Source organism: Lampris incognitus, chromosome 1, assembly GCF_029633865.1.
Source record: "Lampris incognitus isolate fLamInc1 chromosome 1, fLamInc1.hap2, whole genome shotgun sequence".
In the NCBI taxonomy this organism is placed as follows: Eukaryota; Metazoa; Chordata; class Actinopteri; order Lampriformes; family Lampridae; genus Lampris; species Lampris incognitus.
In genome coordinates, this window is record NC_079211.1 from 127,566,340 (window position 1) to 127,586,760 (window position 20,421).

The 20,421-nt window shown below is 45.4% G+C and overlaps 1 protein-coding gene across 1 annotated transcript in view; it reads left to right on the top strand.

The window, feature by feature from the left end:
- The window catches only part of nsmfb (NMDA receptor synaptonuclear signaling and neuronal migration factor b), a 55,340-nt gene that overhangs the window by 15,188 nt on the left and 19,731 nt on the right, over positions 1 to 20,421 (top strand). Inside the window, exons 2-5 of the mRNA XM_056292525.1 lie at positions 4,639 to 4,700; positions 5,469 to 6,206; positions 16,730 to 16,802; positions 18,498 to 18,503. Of these exons, the coding sequence (XP_056148500.1) occupies positions 4,639 to 4,700; positions 5,469 to 6,206; positions 16,730 to 16,802; positions 18,498 to 18,503 (879 nt within the window). The remainder of the gene's footprint in view (positions 1 to 4,638; positions 4,701 to 5,468; positions 6,207 to 16,729; positions 16,803 to 18,497; positions 18,504 to 20,421) is intronic.

The following is a 20,421-nucleotide window of genomic DNA, read 5'->3' on the forward strand; positions in this document are numbered from 1 at the left end:
TTTCAGAGACACAAAGACTGCTCAGTATTATGGCTGCCAATGTAGTGTTATCCCTACAGCATAAATATCTATGAGATAATATTGAAAATTGCAGTTATTTCCCTGTAGCCATCATAAATACATACTTAACCTTAACTATAAACCCAATTACTCAACCTAAAAGAGACCCTAGAAGAAATGAGGACTGGCCAAAATGTCTTCACGGCAGAAATGCCCTCATTCTTATGGCTAAAAAAACTCAGAGTGGTCCTAACAAATATAGCTGGCCAAGAACACACACACACACACACACACACACACACACACACACACACACACACACACACACACACACACACACACACACACACACACACACACACCACATAGAAACAAGTCTGTTGTCATTACGTGTGGATAAGTGAGCCTGCAGGCATAGCAGATCCATCTATGCAGGACACATAGTGTAAGTCTGCATCATGTATACACATTAGCTTTTCTTCATAGGCACAGAAGGTAGACAAATAACTAGTTTATATCCAGCCTATTAGATTTTTACAGTTTATGGATCACCAGTTTTCCTTTCATACCCCACTATCTTTTCCTCTCCTGATTCATCACACCACCCTTCATCCCCCCAGCCCCCACCCCGCCTTCTACATACTTTCTATTTTGGTACCATAAACACATCAACCCCCCTGTCGTCACCATCTTTCTCCACGTTTCTCTACCTCCTCTTTTTCCCACTCCTTCTATTTCTCCCTGCCACCACCACTACCACTCTCCTCTCAATATTCTCCTTCTCCCTCTTTCCCTCCCTCTCTCTCCCCATCGCTCGCTCTCTCTCTCTCTCTCTCTCTCTCTCTCTCTCTCTCTCTCTCTCTCTCTCTCGCGCTGTCACATGGCAGAAAACATGCGGGAGGAAGCTCCCCAATGCACAGAGACGTGCACAAGGGCACAGCAAGTAGATGCATGGCGACCGGGAGCTCTTTGGGAGTGGCGGTGGCGGCACACACATCTGCCAAAAGTCCCCTTTGTGTTTAATTAAGCTTTTAAGACTGTCTGACAGAGCATTAGTTTGTGCTACAGTTTCATTTTCATCAGCGCTCAGAGGACTGGTAAAAAAAATCGTGAGATCTCTCTCCTGAAGATAGAAATCTCAGGTGTTGGAAATCTCATGAAGATAATATCTTCATGAGATTTCCAACACCTGGTTTGGTTTTTGTGATGGCAGTACAAAGAAAGTACAATTTACAGTATGAAACTTGTGTGTGTGTGTTTCCTCTGTCAGATATATTTGAGTTCTGAACCGTCCCAATGGTTAAATTTTGGCTGCTCCTCACTTCTATAATGGACTTTTGGGGTTAAGGTCAGAGTTAGGCTTAACCTTAACCCTCACTTTAACCTAATCCTATGTCTAGTGGGCTCTGATGGATAAAGTTACTGTAGGGGATAACGAAGGATGTGTAGTCGGTGAGGTGTCCAAACAACAACAGAACAACGTGTGTGTGTGTGTGTGTGTGTGTGTGTGTGTGTGTGTGTGTGTGTATTTAGGTCAGGGGTGGAGATGGGGAGTGTGAGGTCACGGATATGACTACAGGAGAAGAATTAGCTTTGTGAAATCGCATTGTAGGCGAGGACAGGTGTAACCAGTGATATCCATTAGTTTTGTGTTGGCCACGGCTCTTAGTTGGTCCAGATTACATAGTTACTTGGGACAGTACATTTCTTTGTCCTCTGGGGAGAGAAATGGGCAGCCAAAACACTCTGAGGCTTTCAAATAATATGGATTTTTTTTTTTTTAGTTGGAGAGACTGCTGAGAGGCAGGCAGATAAGATGACTGCATTCTCCTCCTCGTGTCCTCTTCTCCTCCTCCTCCTCCTCTTCTCTTCTCCTCCATCTCTCAATCTACACATTTTCACAGGGAGTGCTGCTGGTGCACGTGCCGGCTCATATTTAATTACTTAGAGTGTTGTAGCAGGGAGGCATGGCTTCACCAACAACACAGCAATCCCATTTCATATCAGCCCCCAGAGATTCATTTGCATGTGTGTGTGTGTGTGTGTGTGTGTGTGCGCGCACGTGTGTGCTTGTGTGTGCGTGTGTGTGTGTGTGTGTGTGTGCGCGTGCGCGTAGCCTATATCTTTCGTTTGTGTCTTGTGTTTTTCCTGCAAGGCACTCTATATGCACACTGTAAGGATGTGGGAGGTGTTGTAGAAGAGATGTGTTTTTGCATTGTTGACAGTAAAGCAGAGTTATTAAACCCTCTAGTACAACTGAGCTTTTTTGACTTGTGTCTTGTGTGTCATTTACAGAGAAAACAATGCGGAGAAAGCCTTATTATATTTCGGATCATGTACTTATTTGAGCACGCGGAAAAGGGTGGTTTATCCTATTGCTTGCCACTGTTTGATTCTCATTGCCAGAGGAGATGTTTTTCATGGATGGATGTCTTAGCAGAGGGGGACTATCTGCACCATGCTGCTGTTGTATAAAATCCTCCTAATTCGGATGTGGATGTGTCCTACTTGAAATTGAAACTTGCATCATTTCAAGCATAAACTGAATTCTTTGACTGTGTTGCCCTTAAACTGTATGGATTCAAAAATCCACACGTTTTTTTAAATGATTCTCCAATAAAGAAACCTTTTCTCTCTCAATCCATGAAGTTCTTTATCCAGCAGCAGTGTTGCGGTAAATAAACCCTGATGTGTTCAATCGGGTATTTTCAAATGAAGCCAAGTCTGACCACCACAAATTATGTTGGACCCTGCATAGTACAGTGCTACAATCTATTAGTATGCTATATTTAAAATGCAAAATTGGTCCTTTAATAATTGGACCCACATAATGAACCAGGCTATTAGAGAACAAAAGGCAGGTCAATTCACCACCCCATGTGACTAAATCTTCTACTACTACTTTTAGCTGCTCCCGTTAGGGGTCGCCACAGCGGATCATCCGATGTGGCGACTGAGGATGCACAAGCCAGCGCATCCTTAGTGCCGGTCCCAAGCCTGGAAAATGGGGAGGGTTGCGTCAGGAAGGGCATCTGGTGTAAAATCTTTGCCAAATCAAATATGCGGATCATAAATGAGATTTACCCCATGTGACTAGATATTTGTTTGAAATGATTTATTTTAACAATACAAATTCTTTAAGAAGCTAGTAATTTTATTTGCAACCAGTTTACAGCCAGCTAAAACCAGCCTCTCGCATAGCAGTAATAGAGACACATCTGCGGAAGAGAATTATGGTACACAATAATATACTCTAAATACCAACAGAGTGAGCCTCCCACATAGCAGCTCTGCTGACCATGCCAGTCCTACATCACTCCTGCCAACGTGTGTGTGTGTGTGTGTGTGTGTGTGTGTGTGTGTGTGTGTGTGTGTGTGTGTGTGTGTGTGTGTGTGTGTGTGTGTGTGTGTGTGTGTGTGTGTGACATACACTGAGTTATTCCCAGGCTTTATGGTTGGCACATGCAATGTCAACCCCTCTTGTAGTATTTATCAGCTGTGCAGGGAGGGGAGCTCTTGCCTCCCAGCAGCATATGGTGTCCCGCTTAGCACATAGGAGGAGGCAGTTACACCGCTGAGAGAGAAAATGAGGTAGTGCAGCATACCAGTTGTGGCCACTTCCTATGAAATAGCCTCTCTGAGACCCGTGTAGTGGTATGACCCACTTGAGTGGCAGTATGAAATGAAAGCGGTGTTATAGAGCTATATGCCAAGCATTTTTAAAGGGGAAGTCACATTACCATTGATGTGACTGAAATCACTTTGCTCCCCACAACAAATCTGGGTGTAGGGAGGCTAAAAGCTAACCAGCTGGCTACCATCCGATATATCGTACGATACCAATATATCGGACAATATATCGTACCCTTCCACATCTGTATAGAGACACGCCGGGTGTTATACAGACTTTAATGATAAACTTCCTATGGCAGTATTGGATTCCTATAGCTTCTTTACTTGGCACTGACAATTTTTCCTGTATGACAGCTTGGCCTTTCTTATTGCATTGTTTTTTGTTTTTTGCATTTTGTGCCTGTGTTGTTTACTTTTTAAGCACTTTGCAACAATGTTAAGAAAAGTGCCATACAAATAAAGATAGCACTATTGAGTTGAGGGTTAAGGTTAAATCTCACTACCAATGTGTCTCTATACAGATGTGGAAGGGTAATTTGCGTTTCGTATATTGTCACTACGGCAAAGGTGACCATGTATGAAGCCATGGGATGAGAATGAGCTCAGCCACTTTGATCAGAATAAACTGACTTGAAAAAAAATCTCATTCTGTTTGAGTGAGGTTGTGCAAACCTTTTATAATTCGTTCAATATGCGAAAATGTATAATTTAAATGCTACTCCTGATTACTTTCTATGTATATATCTAGATATATACATAGGAAGTATAAACATACATATATACAGCCATACTCTTTCTGCACACACTCACTTACAGTACTTGAGGTAAGCGACACATGCTAACAGGAAACCTTATCTGATCATTTTATTTACGGTAGCACTCGTAAATACTTTCAAGGGAACTGTCAATCAGGTTGACTTCATTCGGAAAGAAAAAAAAATGGCTCATGCAGCCTCAACTGGAGTTATGTGTAGGTTTAGCTAATGCTGTTTTCTTTCTCTGCAGAGCTGCCAGAGCATTTGGAGAGTACCTGTCCCACACTCACCCAGAAAACCACAACGGAGCAGGTAAGTAAACCAGCACATGGACCACCAGGGCAGAGCAATATTATTTAAAACGTGTTCACACATTTTGAAGCAAACCGATGATAGGTTATATTAGTCATCATCAAAAAGTTTATCATTCCCCCTTGGACGGTTGTTTACAACCCTGCAGCCTTCCATCTGGCTTGCTTACTCTGTGAAAAGGTGTCTCCCCCCCCCCCCCCCCACACACACCTGACTTAATACTGGACTTTTGTTTCCTATCCACTAGCTTATTATTGTCCAAATCTCCACTCATCCCTCTTCTTTCCATCACTTCCTTTCTCAGTGTCCCGTCTCTCCTCTTTTGATCCTCCCAGCAGTTTTGTCAGCTTGTTAATGTTTACCCCATGGCTGACCAAACCTCATATGCATAAGACCAACTGTGTTTATATCCCTCCTCTCTCTCGCTCTCTCTCTCTCCCGTTCTCATGCTTTTCTCCTTTTCCCTTCCCTTCCTCTACGACTTGCTCTCACTTTCTTTCTCCCACTTCCTTTTACTCTACGTTTGCTTTCTCTCTCTCCCCTTCTACCCCACTCCTTTTCTTTATGCTTTTCTTCTTTCTTCCTCTATCGTTCTCTCATTCTCCCCTCTGATCCTTTGACTGCACCCTTTACTTTCTTATTCTCTATCCTTCTCTCGCTATCTCCTCTGATCCGTTTCACTCTACCCTTGCTTTCTCTCTCTCTTTGTCTCTTTCTCTCGCTCGCTCTCTTGCTCTACCTCTCTATCCTCTCTCTTTCTCTCCTTAGATCATCTGTTGTCTGATACCTTCACTGGCCAAGAAGCAGACTCTCCAGACATTAGTAACTTGCATAACAATAACCTGCCGCCACAGAGCTGCTGTCTGCCTGTCACCAAACCCAACCAGTCCAACCCTCATCCTCCGCCGCAGGCTAACACCCTCAAGCCTTTCGCTTCCTCCGGCCCATCCAAACGCCGGCTTTCAGTAGAGCGCAGTCTCTCCTCGGAGGATCAGCCGGGGGCCAGCGTGTCGGGGGCCAGTGTGGCTGTGAAACCCGCCAGGGTATACACGATCACCAGGGAGGGGGGAATGACCCTCGGCGGCCGCAGCAGTGAGGAGAACCTGGAGCTGGAGGTGCTGAAGGGCTCCAGGGAGCAGTCCCTTTCCCAGGCTCACTCCACCTCTAATCAACAGTCCTGCACTGACCAGCCGCCTGCCACAGCCCGAAGCCATCACCGTGGCAGCCATCACCGCGGCAACCATCACCATACCCACCAGCACCACGGACGCCCGGCACAGTCACAGCCACTGCAGAGCTCAGAGAGCGCTCACAACATCCGGGACTGGGGGGTGAGAAGAGGTGGGTCACGGGACGACTGCACTGCAGACTGTGTGGCGTGTATACGAGCTCCTTGTCAAAGCCAGCGCTCACTGGACCTGGAAACCTCGCCAAGGGACAGCGGCAAACACCGCAAGAAGCTGGAGCGCATGTACAGCGAGGACAGAGCCTCCACTGATGAGAAGGGTAAATATGGATGGATGCATGGATGATGAATGGATAATAGATGGATGGAAAAATTGATGAATAGATGGATGAATGACGGAACCCGCTAAGCATTTTTATGTTGAATAAATGTCTAAAAGACATTTAAATGGTATGCATCGTCTAGGCTAAAAGCAGGCTAAATTTGGTTGAAAGGTGAGCGTATAGTAGATGATTAAATCTTAGTCTAAATAGCCACTACTAAAAAAAAAAAGAAAGGAAAAAAAAAAGCAATATAAAGTAGTCTGGCACAATATTTGGACTCATGTTATATATCTCAGACAGTAAATCAGCTAGAGTTTGGTCTAAAAGTGGACTACATTTAGATGGATCTGAGCTAGAGACGTAATGTGTTGCCGTCAACTTGAATATCATATTTATTGTATTATTATTATTATATATATACATTATTCATTTCCTACCATATCACTATTGTTAGAGGTGTCATTAGTTGATAACTGTACCATCTTGCATCTCAGTTTTCATTTACATGACCAGACTCTTATTTTATTAATCATTAATTTTATTAATTTGTAATAATATTATTAATTGAAAATTAATTCAATTGAACTGAAATGCGGTCAGATGGAAGGGGGAATGAATTGATGATAGCTGGATGATAGATAGATGGGCAGCTAGTTAGTTGGATGCATCGTGTAGACAGATGAGGACAGGGAGGGAGATAAACAGTATCACTGGGTTTACTTATAAGCACACTAATGCACTAAGCTTGCCCCAATTACTGTAGTACCATGATCATGTATGTGGCCATGTGATCTCCTTTATCTGATTTCCAAAATTGGGATAAGGCCTTAATCAAGGTATTCAAAACTTGTTAAATGAAAGAATGCCTTTATTTGTCATTGCACAGCTGTACAACAAAATTAAGTGCAACTCCCCAGTGGTGCAAAAATAACCCCCAGATATTTGAGGAATCTTTCATCTTCAGACACATGTGAACGTCTTACTCTGATTTCTTTTGGTGTTTTTTTTAAATCTTGCATGTCAGGAGGTCACAGGTCCCAGATAACAACAAACATGGCTGCCAGGGTGCTGAAAAAGTCTCAGGACTTCTTCGGCATCCTGGTACAAGTGTAACCCCTTCTTCACTGGCGGGCAACGCCAAGCACATTTAAACAAGACAACATCCTAATGCTACCAGTTACTAAAGTGTTACAATAAAATCCAATGGCGCAACAGGATCCTGAGTTCTCAGCAGTGGAATGGTGAGCTGGCCGAACCTCCTGTGTACTAGTAGGCTAGTGCCACTAATGACAATATTAGTGATAAATAATAATAGAAATAATTAACCAAGATAATTATCAATTTAGTAGCGCGGTGCCTCCACTGAGAAAATACTACACTTACCTAAGGCTAGTGAATGGTGTATCTTCCCAGAATTTAACAAACCTGTGGTTAAGGCAGATCTTATAACCCTGCTGTGTACTGAAGTACTGTACAAGCTTATTACCAGCACTCTAAAAGTAAATGAGCTGCCAATACACCCGGAGATTTATTTGATAATACTGAGAGAGAGAGAGAGAGAGAGAGAGAGAGAGAGAGAGAGAGAGAGAGAGAGAGAGAGAGAGAGAGAGAGAGAGAGAGAGAGAGAGAGAGAGAGAGAGAGAGAGAGAGAGAGAGAGAAAAGAGTACCACACGAGTGTAGTATTGTTGATCAAATAAACATTAATTAAAATTACACAGGCTGTGACAACCGGTCACAATAAACAGAAAGAAAGTATCAAAAGAATACAAAAATACCCAGCGCTTTCTGTTGGGGCCCGTTGGTGCACATTAAAGCAGTTCTCTGAGTGCAGAGCAAGGCAGACACCCTACGATACCCAGGCGACAAGACGAAAGTGTGTGTGTGTCAGTATAAGTGAAATTTTCGGGTTACTCACAACCCATCGCTCCCACGACCGGGAGGCTGTGTGCAGTCCTGAGGATGGAAGGCGCAGTGCTAGCTGTCGGCTCCCCGGCAGCAGCCTCCACCCACAAGATGGCCACAGGTCACAACGTTCCAAAAACCCTGGCGAAGACAATGGTCCTCCGGTGGGAAACAAAGCAATCAGACCAAAACAAACCCCACCAGCAAGCACACGACCGTGGGCCAATCGCAACACTCCTGTCCTCAAATGCGGGCCCAGTACACGGCTGTGTACAAAGTCTCCGCAAAACGGGCACTCAGACGGGGCCGCAGAGAGAGAAAACAATGGACCTCTCTCCTTGGAGTCCTGCTGCGAATGCCCAAACTCCTCCCTTCCCGCGAAGAGATCGACCGTTGCGAACCCTGCGATTTCGCGGGCATAACAACTCCACACCACATCATTGGCCAACCACAAAATTCAAACACAAATACAAAGAACAAATACACTCCATTGGTCCACATGTTTGGAAACCACACCAACACAGGAAATGTTTAATACACAAAGCATGCTGGTAAATGAAGTACCACAAAGTATGTACAGTAGATTTTAGAGGTCTTTACACTCTCCCCCCCACCAAATAAACAGCATGCCCCCATGCTGAGTCACACAGGCATTAAGAGAAGAAAGAACCCAATAAACAAACAAAAAAAACACACCCACTAACCCCACCAAATAAATAACATGTCCTGCCCATACCAGGTCACATACTTACTAAGGTGAATAAGGAAGAAAAGAAAAGAACATAAATAAATTACCAAAACAACAAACATAGTCTAGCACTCAGAAACTAGCTATGGGTGCAATGGCAGGAGCGCATGGCATAAGCACAGGTGTGGGTGCGCATGTGTTACAACAGGAGTGTGGGCTACACCACCAGGCATGAGGCTGCACTGGCGCTATGTGTGATGCGACTACATGGTTCGTACCCTGGACTCCTAACTCTCCATACACTAACCTATCAGTAGGTTTCCTCGTCCATTGAGTCCTTCGTACTGCAGGTAAGGACTCTGAAGAAACTACATCAGAGGCATTTGGAAGGGGAGCATCAGAACTATAGTGCTGGTTAACAGGTTCTTCAACCTCCACTATACCGTGTGAGCTGACAGTAGGTTCCATCTCTGCGGGAACACTAACCCTCTTACTAGGTGAATGCACTGGACTAGAACCTCTACCCGCAATGGAGACACAAGGCGCTGCGGAGTCTAACTCCATCACAGGCTGCACATCCTGGATGTTTACACACAGAGGAGCGTTTTGCACTGCATCCTCAGCATAACAGCCAAACTCAGACTCGGAATCGCTATTTGAGAAACTGAACCATTCCTGAGTTACAGCAGTCGGAACTTCAGGTTCAACGACTCTATGCTTATCCTTAGCTCTTCTACGCCTGACAGCTCTAGGGCTGGGAGCAGGAGTGGTGTCAGCCACAGGACCCAATCTTACCTCCTGTCCCAAAGGCAAGATGTGGTTACGGTGCATCACTTTCACTGGCCCATCATCCACAGGTTTAAGGCGGTACACAGGAAGATCAGCCAGCCGCCCATCCACCACATAAGGACAGGAGCTCCACCGGTCTGCAAGCTTATGCTTCCCTTTCAAACCTAGATTCCGAATCAAAACCCGATCACCAGGACTCAGACTATGATAATGGATTTTCTGGTCATAACGCTCCTTGTTGCTCTGGTTCATCCTATCCGCGGAAGCTTGCGCTAGCTGATAAGCAGTTTGCAACTCCTCTTTCATCTTTGCCACATATTTCATATGTGACGCAGACGACGTGTCATCAGACGAAACACCAAAACAAACGTCTATAGGGAGCCGAGCTTCCCGACCAAACATCAAGAAATAGTGTGAGTACCCAGTAGCCTCATTAGGTGTGCAATTATATGCATGCACCAGGTGTGCAATGTGCTGGCTCCATTTAGACTTCTCATGAGACTCCAGAGTATCTAACATATCCAACAGGGTCCTGTTGAATCTCTCAGGTTGAGGATCACCCTGTGGGTGGTAAGGAGACGTCCTAGACTTCTTTACAGCCAACATGGACAACATCTCAGTCACTAGCCGACTTTCAAAATCTCTCCCCTGGTCAGAATGGACACGCGTAGGCAAGCCATAATGGATAAAATACCTCTCCCACAGAGTCTTTGCCACCGTGACAGCTGTCTGGTCCTTGGTGGGAAAAGCCTGGGCATAGCGTGTGAAGTGGTCAGTGACCACTAGCACATTGCAGACATTCCGAGAGTCAGGCTCAATCGAAAGAAAGTCAACGCAAACTAGATCCATGGGCCCAGAACTCTGGATGTGGGAGAGAGGAGCAGCTCTTTGAGGAAGAGTCTTCCGCTTGATGCAGCGTTCACAGGACTTGCAATACCGTTCAACATCAAGTTTCATGCAAGGCCAATGAAACCTGTCCCTCACCAAGCTGTATGACTTGTCAAACCCCAGGTGACCAATGTCATCATGTAGCATCTTACAGACAAGACTGTCAAAACTCTTTGGCAGGAACAGCTGCTTAACATGCTGGTCCCCCTTTTTAACTGTCCTATACAGCAACCCTCATTCAATAGAAAACTTGTCCCACTCCCTTTTGAAGAGCCTAAAATCTGGGTGCCTGGTCTGGATACTGCCAGCAGGTTTCTTCAGACTAATGGCATGCCACACCTCTCCTATGAAAGGATCTGTCTTCTGAGCATCCTGAAGCTCAGCAGAACTGAGAAAGGGCATCTGATCAGTCGCTACCATAGCAACATTACAGAACACTTTCGGAATGGCTGACTCATGATTACCAATCTGCTTGACAACACAGGGGAACAACCTGATCACTGTAAGGACACCACCTGACAAATGGCTCGGACACCAGGCGCTGGAATTTCTTGCCACTCATCATCAGGGGACAGACTGATGTGAGGGCGTCTCGACAGCGCGTCTGCATCAACGTTTCGCCGCCCCGGCCTATACTTCAAGCTGAAGCTGTAGGTGGACAAGGCTGACAACCAACGGTGACCAGTGGCATCCAGCTTAGCTGATGTAGTTATATAAGTCAGCAGGTTATTGTCAGTCCTGACCTCCAAAGTGGCCCCATAAAGATAGTCATGCAGCCGGTCAACAATAGCCCACTTCAAAGCTAAAAACTCCAGCTTATGAGCTGGATAATTCTTTTCCGAAGGGGAAAGACCATGGCTGATGAAAGCTACTGGGCGCAAACAGTCAACATGCTCCTGATACAGGACACCACCTAAACCATCCAAGCTCGCATCAACATGCAACACATATGGCTTTTGGGGGTCTGCAAAAGCCAGCACCGGAGCCTGAGTAAGCCTTATCTTCAACTCCCGAAAAGCAGACTCACACAGGTCGCTCCATCTGGGGCCAAATAGCTCAGAGGGCCGAAAAGAAGGTTTTGAGTCTGGGGACTGGGAACTCACTGGTTTCTTCTTGACACGCGATGGGCAGCCTTGCAGCAACTCATTCAAGGGTCGACACAGTGTGGAAAAACCCTTCACAAAGCGACGGTAATAACCGCAAAAACCCAGAAATGACCGCAGCTCAGTCACCGTCTGAGGTCGAGACCAAGAAACAACAGCAGCTATCTTGGAAGGGTCAGTGGCTATACCGTCCTGTGAAACTATTTGCCCAACATAGTTCACTGATGTCCTGCCGAACTGACATTTGTCCAGAGATAGTTTCAGACCCTCATCTCTCAACCTGTCCAGAACCTTAAGGAGCCGTTCCTCATGCTGCTCTAATGTGTGTCCGAACACAATCAAGTCATCTAGGTACACCAGGACTTCCAGGAAATTCATGTCCCCAACAGTCCGCTCCATGACTCTCTGAAATGTGGCAGGGGCACCACAGATTCCCTGAGGCATCCTCTCAAACTGACAGAACCCCAAAGGACAGATGAAGGCCGTTTTCTCCTTATCAGCCTCACTCATGGGAATCTGGTAGTAACCAAATCTTAAGTCCAAAACAGAGAACCACTTGCTGCCAGAGAGGCAATGGAGGGCGTCCTCAATTCTGGGAACCGTGTATTGGTCAGGGATGGTCCGCTTGTTAAGTGTTCTGTAGTCCACACACATCCTGACCTTTCCAGACTTCTTGCGCACAACTACAATAGGCGAGGCGTACGGACTCCTGGATTCTGAGATGATGCCGTTCTCTTGAAGCTCTTGCAAATGCTTTCGCACATCCTCTAAATCTGCTGGGGCCAAGCGGCGAGACCTCTCTTGAAAAGGCCGTGCATCATTTAACCTAATATCATGCATGGTGCATTTGGAACAGCCCACTTCCCACTCATGACAGGAAAACACATCTTTTCGCTGCATCATCTTCTCACAGAGGCGCAGCTTGGCCTCCTCTGGCATAGAAGAAGTGCCAAAGTCAAAAGAAGAAGGGCTGAGCACACTGACATCCTCGGAGCGCCTAGTGGACGGAACCTGTGGCACTACTTCAACTGGAAAGAGGTGAGCAAGGGGACTTCCTCTCTTCACCACTAATTCCCTAGAGGAAACATTCCTTACGGTTACTGTAATATGCCGACTAGACACAACAGAAACAGGATGAACTTCAGGCCTCACTTGTAGCTCAGGGACAGACGATTCCTCACTGGTAACAGCCTGGTCTACAAGCACAGAACACTCACTACAAGTACCATGTAATTTAGGCACACCGGAAAGCTGCAACACCTGGCCAGGCTGCAGGACAACAGGTTTAGGCTTTGTAAACCACACAGTGCCATACTTGTCCATGCAATCTTGCATGATACCAGTGTGTTGGAGGGACTCAAAAGCCTTTTTAATGACCGGGTGTATCCTCAGAGTGCTGAGAAACCGGTCTCCTGCCTGTTCCCTACAAGAAGCAAACAACTTTCTCACTACCTGAGTGTTTGTGCCAACCAAAATAGCTATCCCCAGTTTGGTCTGAGGGTCGGGACACAAAAGAGGTAGGGTGTCTACCACCTGAGGCACTCCAGTAACAGCCTCAGTAAACTCAAGCCTGAGAGACAAGTAGCCATCATATGGGTATTTGTGAGAGCTCAAACCCCATATTTCAAGATTTGCCACTGGCTGCAGTGGCAAATGTTTCAAATATGCCTCATAAAAGCTGCGATACAAGATAGTGACCTGGGAACCACTATCAAGAAGAGCTTTGGCATAAATCCCCTCTATCTGCACAGGCACCTCTGTAGAAGGCCCCACTAAGCCAGCCGGCAGGGGTGACTAGCTTACTTTAATTTGAGGTAAGCATTGTGTGGAACGGATTTTGTGTGATGGAGCTCGACGCCGTTCCGTCACTGAGCTCCGCTGAAGTTTCCCTGTGGCCGTGACCTTTTGATCAGCTTCTGATTCACCAGTCTGAGGTTCTCAGAATGCGTACACTCTCGCTTGGTGTGACATCCTCCCCACACTTATAGCAAAAGATGCCAGGTAAAGAAGATAAAGCAGCAGACGTGGGAAAAGTCGAGGAAACAACCCTCGGGGAAACAGTGGTCTCTAAGCTCTGGCCCAGTGCAGTCTGCGGGGCTGGCATTTCAGGAGTCAGGGTAGCAGCACTCAAAACTCTACTCACTAAAGCTGTCAGTTCCTTGACTTCATTCCTTAAACTATCCACCTCAGATGGCACCGGATTCACAGCCACCTGGGGAACAGCAGCAGCAGCAGTCACACGTGCACGAGGAACTGCAGCGGCAGCAACAGAAAGCTTAGTCTTTTCTCTCACACTTACCCAATGCTCCTCTTCTCGGATTTCCCGCATCAGCTGAGAGAAAGTGGGTGGATCTTGCAAAGTATGCATCATTCGCACACGTAAAGCCACCAAGTCAGTGGTAAGGGCACCCTTGAAGAGCTGCTCCATGTGTGCATGATTCAAGTCAGCAGGACCAATCCCTCCTCTCACAAGAACACGGTGGAGGAGTTTATCCAAGCGATGGAGGTAAGCAGACAGTCTCTCTCCATCTTCCTGGAATGTATGGCGAAACGATGCCATAAGATCTGCCCCACTCTCAGTGGACCCATACACGGTATCAAGAGCAGTTAAATACTCAGTAGCCATGGAAGAGGGATTACTGACCTTCAAGAACCTCACGATGTCCCCAACAGGCCCACGCAAGCTTTCAACAATGCATTGCCTCTTTGCAGCATCTGCACACTGCCATTCAGTGATCATCTGAGTAGCCTGTTCCATCCAGGAATCATATTCCTCCTCACCAGGGGGAACAGGTCGCAAACCTGAAAACAACCTCAGCTTCCTATAACTAGGTGCATCAGATGGGGCCTGATTACAGCGGTCAACCAGCTTGCTTATGACATTGACTAAATCCATGCTCACATCAGGTGTAGGAGGCTGGGTGCCCATGACAACAGCCTTAACATCACCCATTGACTTACCCTTCTGCTGTAACAATGCCAACAGCTTGGCCTCAAATGCATCCCCATTCAGGGACAGAGTTAGCATACGGCAAACTACTCAGAGCATGAACAGACCAGGGACCCGCTTCACCTACACATTTAAACAAGACAACATCCTAATGCTACCAGTTACTAAAGTGTTACAATAAAATCCAATGGCGCAACAGGATCCTGAGTTCTCAGCGGTGGAATGGTGAGCTGGCCGAACCTCCTGTGTACTAGTAGGCTAGTGCCACTAATGACAATATTAGTGATAAATAATAATAGAAATAATTAACCAAGATAATTATCAATTTAGTAGCACGGTGCCTCCACTGAGAAAATACTACACTTACCTAAGGCTAGTGAATGGTGTATCTTCCCAGAATTTAACAAACCTGTGGTTAAGGCAGATCTTATAACCCTGCTGTGTACTGAAGTACTGTACAAGCTTATTACCAGCACTCTAAAAGTAAATGAGCTGCCAATACACCCGAAATATAATTAATAATAATAGGATTTATTTGATAATACTGAGAGAGAGAGAGAGAGAGAGAGAGAGCGAGAGAGAAAGAGTACCACACGAGTGTAGTATTGTTGATCAAATAAACATTAATTAAAATTACACAGGCTGTGACAACCGGTCACAATAAACAGAAAGAAAGTATCAAAAGAATACAAAAATACCCAGCACTTTCTGTTGGGGCCCGTTGGTGCACATTAAAGCAGTTCTCTGAGCGCAGAGCAAGGCAGACACCCTACGATGCCCAGGCGACAAGACAAAAGTGTGTGTGTGTGTCAGTATAAGTGAAATTGTCGGGTTACTCACAACCCATCGCTCCCACGACCGGGAGGCTGTGTGCAGTCCCGAGGATGGAAGGCGCAGTGCTAGCTGTCGGCTCCCCGGCAGCAGCCTCCACCCACAAGATGGCCACAGGTCGCAACGTTCCGAAAACCCTGGCGAAGACAATGGTCCTCTGGTGGGAAACAAAGCAATCAGACCAAAACAAACCCTACCAGCAAGCACACGACCTTGGGCCAATCGCAACACTCCTGTCCTCAAATGCGGGCCCAGTACACGGCTGTATACAAAGTCTCCGCAAAACGGGCACTCAGACGGGGCCGCAGAGAGAGAAAAAAAGGGACCTCTCTCCTTGGAGTCCTGCTGCGAATGCCCAAACTCCTCCCTTCCCGCGAGGAGATCGACCGTTGCGAACCCCGCGATTTCGCAGGCATAACAACTCCACACCACATCATTGGCCAACCACAAAATTCAAACACAAAAACAAAGAACAAATACACTCCATTGGTCCACATGTTTGGAAACCACACCAACACAGGAAATGTTTAAGACACAAAGCATGCTGGTAAATGAAGTACCACAAAGTATGTACAGTAGATTTTAGAGGTCCTTACACAAGAACAAAAGCTAATGATAAGGTCATCTATTTTCAGTTGTTATGAATACTAAAAATAATGCCATTGTCAGCTGATTTCTTATTAACACCAAAACCAAAACTACTTATAGATTAAAGCGGCAAAAATCAATTGCATAGGCTAAACTTTTGACTGTTCTGTAATTGACTTCTGTTCTGGTTTCTGTAGGTTTTCCAGTATAAAGCAAACATGTCCCATTCAGGGGTGTTCGGGTAGCATAGCGGTCTTTTTCGTTGCCTACTGGTTCGAATCCCCGTGTTACCTCCTGCTTAGTCGGGCGTCCCTACAGACACAATTTGCCATGTCTGTGGGTGGGAAGCCGGATGTGGGTATGTGTCTTGGTCGCTGCGCTAGCGCCTACTCTGGTCGGTCGGGTGCCTGTTCGGGGGGGGGGGGGAATAGCATGATCCTCCCATGTGCTACGTCCTCCTGGTGAAACTCCTCACTGGTGACTCCACATATATCGGAGGAGGCATGTGGTAGTCTGCAGCCCTCCTTGGATGAGCAGATGGGGTGGAGCAGCGACCGAGACGGCTCAGAAGAGTGGGGTAACTGGTCGGATACAATTGGGGAGAAAAGGGGGGAAAATAATCCCAAAAAAAAGAAAAATGTGCCATTTAGACTTGCAATGTTTGTTTCCCCCTTAAAGTCCTACGTCATAATACAGCCTCTGACTTCCTCTGCAAATTACAAACACTGTGTTTAAATCCTTTATGTGCCACTCCTTTCTTTTTGTTTCGTGGATCTGCAGAGGACAATCCTAATAGCTGGTTCCCCAAAGAGAACATGTTCAGCTTTCAGACAGCCACCACCACCATGCAGGCGTAAGTATGGGCCACAAAAGCCTCCTTCACTCCCACATTAGGACTATGCGTCACCATCACATTCCCATACTCTCTGCCATACCTCACACACTTTACTGATGTCAGTACAGTAGCGTAGGGTGGTATGAGTGGAAAGTTAAACCCCGGGGTACTGAGAGAGGCTTCCAGACCTCAGCAATATTTATTGGTTGATAAAGTTCATTGATGTCTAAACAGGTATACATCAATGGAGCACACAGATAGATACACACACATATTCAAAGAAACATGTAAATACACACACACACACACACACGCACACACACGCGCGTGCGCACACACACACACACACACACACACACTGGGATCCCAAACATACACATATCAAAAACATGTTGAAATGCACACACATGGGCATGTGCACACATAGACAAATATACACACATGTATACATGTTTATAAACTTGCACACGTGCACACATATATATATACTTACACACATACACACACATGTTAAAAACAGGCACACACAAACACACATGCACACTCACAATCACATGTTCAAAAGCGTGCATTTGCACACATGGACACACAGATACACATGAAAACACGTTCCAAAACATTTTCAAATGCACACACACACACACACACACACACACACACACACACACACACACACAAAAGATGTACCCTCTCCCTGCTGGCTAGTTAATAACCACCTATCACTTGAACTATTAATTATGCCCCTTACACACACTCATCTCCCATTGTGATCTCTCCACACCAACTCCTCTCACCTCCTCTCTCCCACGCTCCCTCCTTTCTGTCACATGTCAGTGTCTCTCCTGCTCCTTTCTGTCTGTCTCCCAATTTACACTCCGTTCAGCTTTGCCCTCCACTCTCTCCCTCTCTCTCTTTCTTTCTTTCTTTCTTTCTCTCTCTCTCATTCTCACCAACTGCTTTTCGTTTGATTTCATATTCTGCACACATCACCTCATTTTAAAAACAACAAGAGTTGATGACGGTGATGACTACTGTGAAGCAATTTGTCTGCCATATAATTATTTATGATGATTGCTTACTTTTAATCTTTGACCATGTATGACCTGTACCATGTTTAACTTTAATCCATACCGCTTAGATAGATGCTTAAAGTTCATATGCAACAGAACAAAGGTAGTGTTATAAAGTGTCCTCTCCATGTGAACAAAGACCTATTGCTAGCTGTTAGCTGATAGCAGGCGAATGTATGAGAAACTCACTGAGTGTAGCAAAGTCTGTACACAGCAATTGGAGAAACAGCCTTGGTTGGATATGAGCAAGAAGACATAAGATAAGGAGGACAAGAAAGAACAAATACCCTATAGTCGCCCCCCATGGGGAGTGCACCTGCTGACTATAAAGGGGGAGCGCTCTCAGGGTGAGGGTGCACCCTCGTAAGGTTGACTTCATGTGTGCCATGATTACAAGCATTATTAAAGTGTGACAATGCTGTAAGAGATTTTTGCCTCACTTCTCATTTATTGTCAGAGTGGAATTAAATAATTGTCGTGACAATGACGAGTTGTGTTTCTATATACAAAGCTATTTTTGGCTAACTTTGTGCTAAATTGAGCTACCACTAGCCTATAAGCTGATCATCTCTGTTACTAATGCTACTAACTAGTTTTTTTCTTCTCTCTTCTCCATTTGGTGTCTTTTCAACCACAACTGTAGAATATCGTGAGTAACCTGCTCCTGCACCTCACCTCCCACCCCTCAAACCTATTCACTTATCCACCTGCCCACCTACCCACCAACTCCCCTTATAACTGGCCTTTCCATGAACCTCCACCATGTCTTCCTTTGTGCTGCTGTGTCTGTTGTGGCCGTAACCCCCTTAACCTTATGTGTCTGCTGGACTGGGTGTTTGAAGTTATAGATATGTTCAGTACTTAAATTAAGTACAAAGCCACATGAGAATCATCCTCCTGAGCTCAATGGCAATATTCCTTTGAAATATCCTGCATTTATTATTTTAACATTCTTTAGTATGGAATTCTATTATGCAATTTTGATAAGTGAAAGTGCCAAAGACTCAAGTTAGAATCCAATTTTTTTTTTCTTTACATAAAATCGCAGTCTGTTCAGTGACAGATGTTTGCTTGAAGCGTTCCTCCATCTTTTTTACTCACCAACGCAATATGTCAATTACGACTTATTATGTAAGCCTACTTTGCGCCTGTGTAAAATAGTTTACATAACAGGATAAAATGCCTGCAACTATTATGAGGACTACATATTTTGCACTGAGTGCATATAAATGTTCAACGAAAAATCAATTGTGCTTGTCATTTTTACTTTTTGCTCCCTCTGAGAGTTAGACACCGACTTGGAAGATGATGAATAGGAGGATGTTGCTTTCAGATTTCTGCTCATACAGCCAGCATTTGTTTTACACCTCAGAAACATGAGCAAGGGCCTTAATTAAATTTAGACATGCATAAAATTGAATTTGTCAACCAAGGTTTCCTCAGTCATTCAGCTTGCTGCTGTTATTTGGTGAAAATGTTTAATGCCAATTTCGGTGATTTATCACGTTTTGTCTTTAATTCAAGGGTTACATAATCCTCTTAAGGATGGGAAAACTTTAATCTTTTGAGCATATGAAAACCTTTTTTTTTTCCAAATTCAATGAGAAGAGGATGGAAACTGTTAAGGGTTTTACATGTGAAAGTTGTGTTTTTTCTTATTGGTCCCTAATATTTGACATTTTTGAGATGTTTTCACCTCACAGTAGCATTCAACTGTGTGATAGTTTGCACTGCCGATCCACATGTGTCCCATTTTCCCAGTGGCAGAGCATGCTGGCTGGCTGGCTGGCAGTTATTAAGCCCAGCCTGCAGAGCGTGGTGTAATTTTTGACATTAAGTATCAAAGATGACTTTCATTATGCTTTACACTGGTGTCATAGCGGTCGTTATGCCCTTTGGGACCAGCATACCCACGCACACAAACTTACACACACACATTTATGGACAGACAGACATTAATAAATGAAATAATAATTGCAAATGACTTCCACATAATTTAACTTAACAAGTTTGGTATAGTAATTAATGAAAAGTGCACAGTGCAAAGAGCAAGGAAAAGCATGTGTTGAAGTCATTCTAACTTTCGCAAAATACATTTTAATGCGTCAGACTCGTACTCTTAGCATATAGCGGTGTAAAAGCATTGAAGAGTGATTAAGGCATAATTCCCTGTGTTACCTCCGGCTTGGTCGGGCGTCCCCACAGACACAATTAGTCGTGTCCTCAGGCGGGAAGCCGGATGTGGGTATTTGTCCTGGGCGCTGCACTAGCACATCCTCTGGTCGATCGAGGCGCCTCTTCGGGGTGGACCGGGGGGAATAGCGTGATCCTCCCGTGTGCTACCTCCCCCCTTGCGAAACTCCTCACTGTCAGGTGAAAAGAAGCAGCTGGCGACTCCATATGTATTGGAGGAGGCATGTGGTAGTCTGCAGCCCTCCCCGGATTGGCAGAGGGGGTGGAGCAGCGACCAGGATGGCTCAGAAGAGTGGAGTAATTGGACAGGTACAAATGACAATTGGGGAGAAAAAAGGGGGGGGGGTCTGGCCCCACCTTCATATGCAATGCTT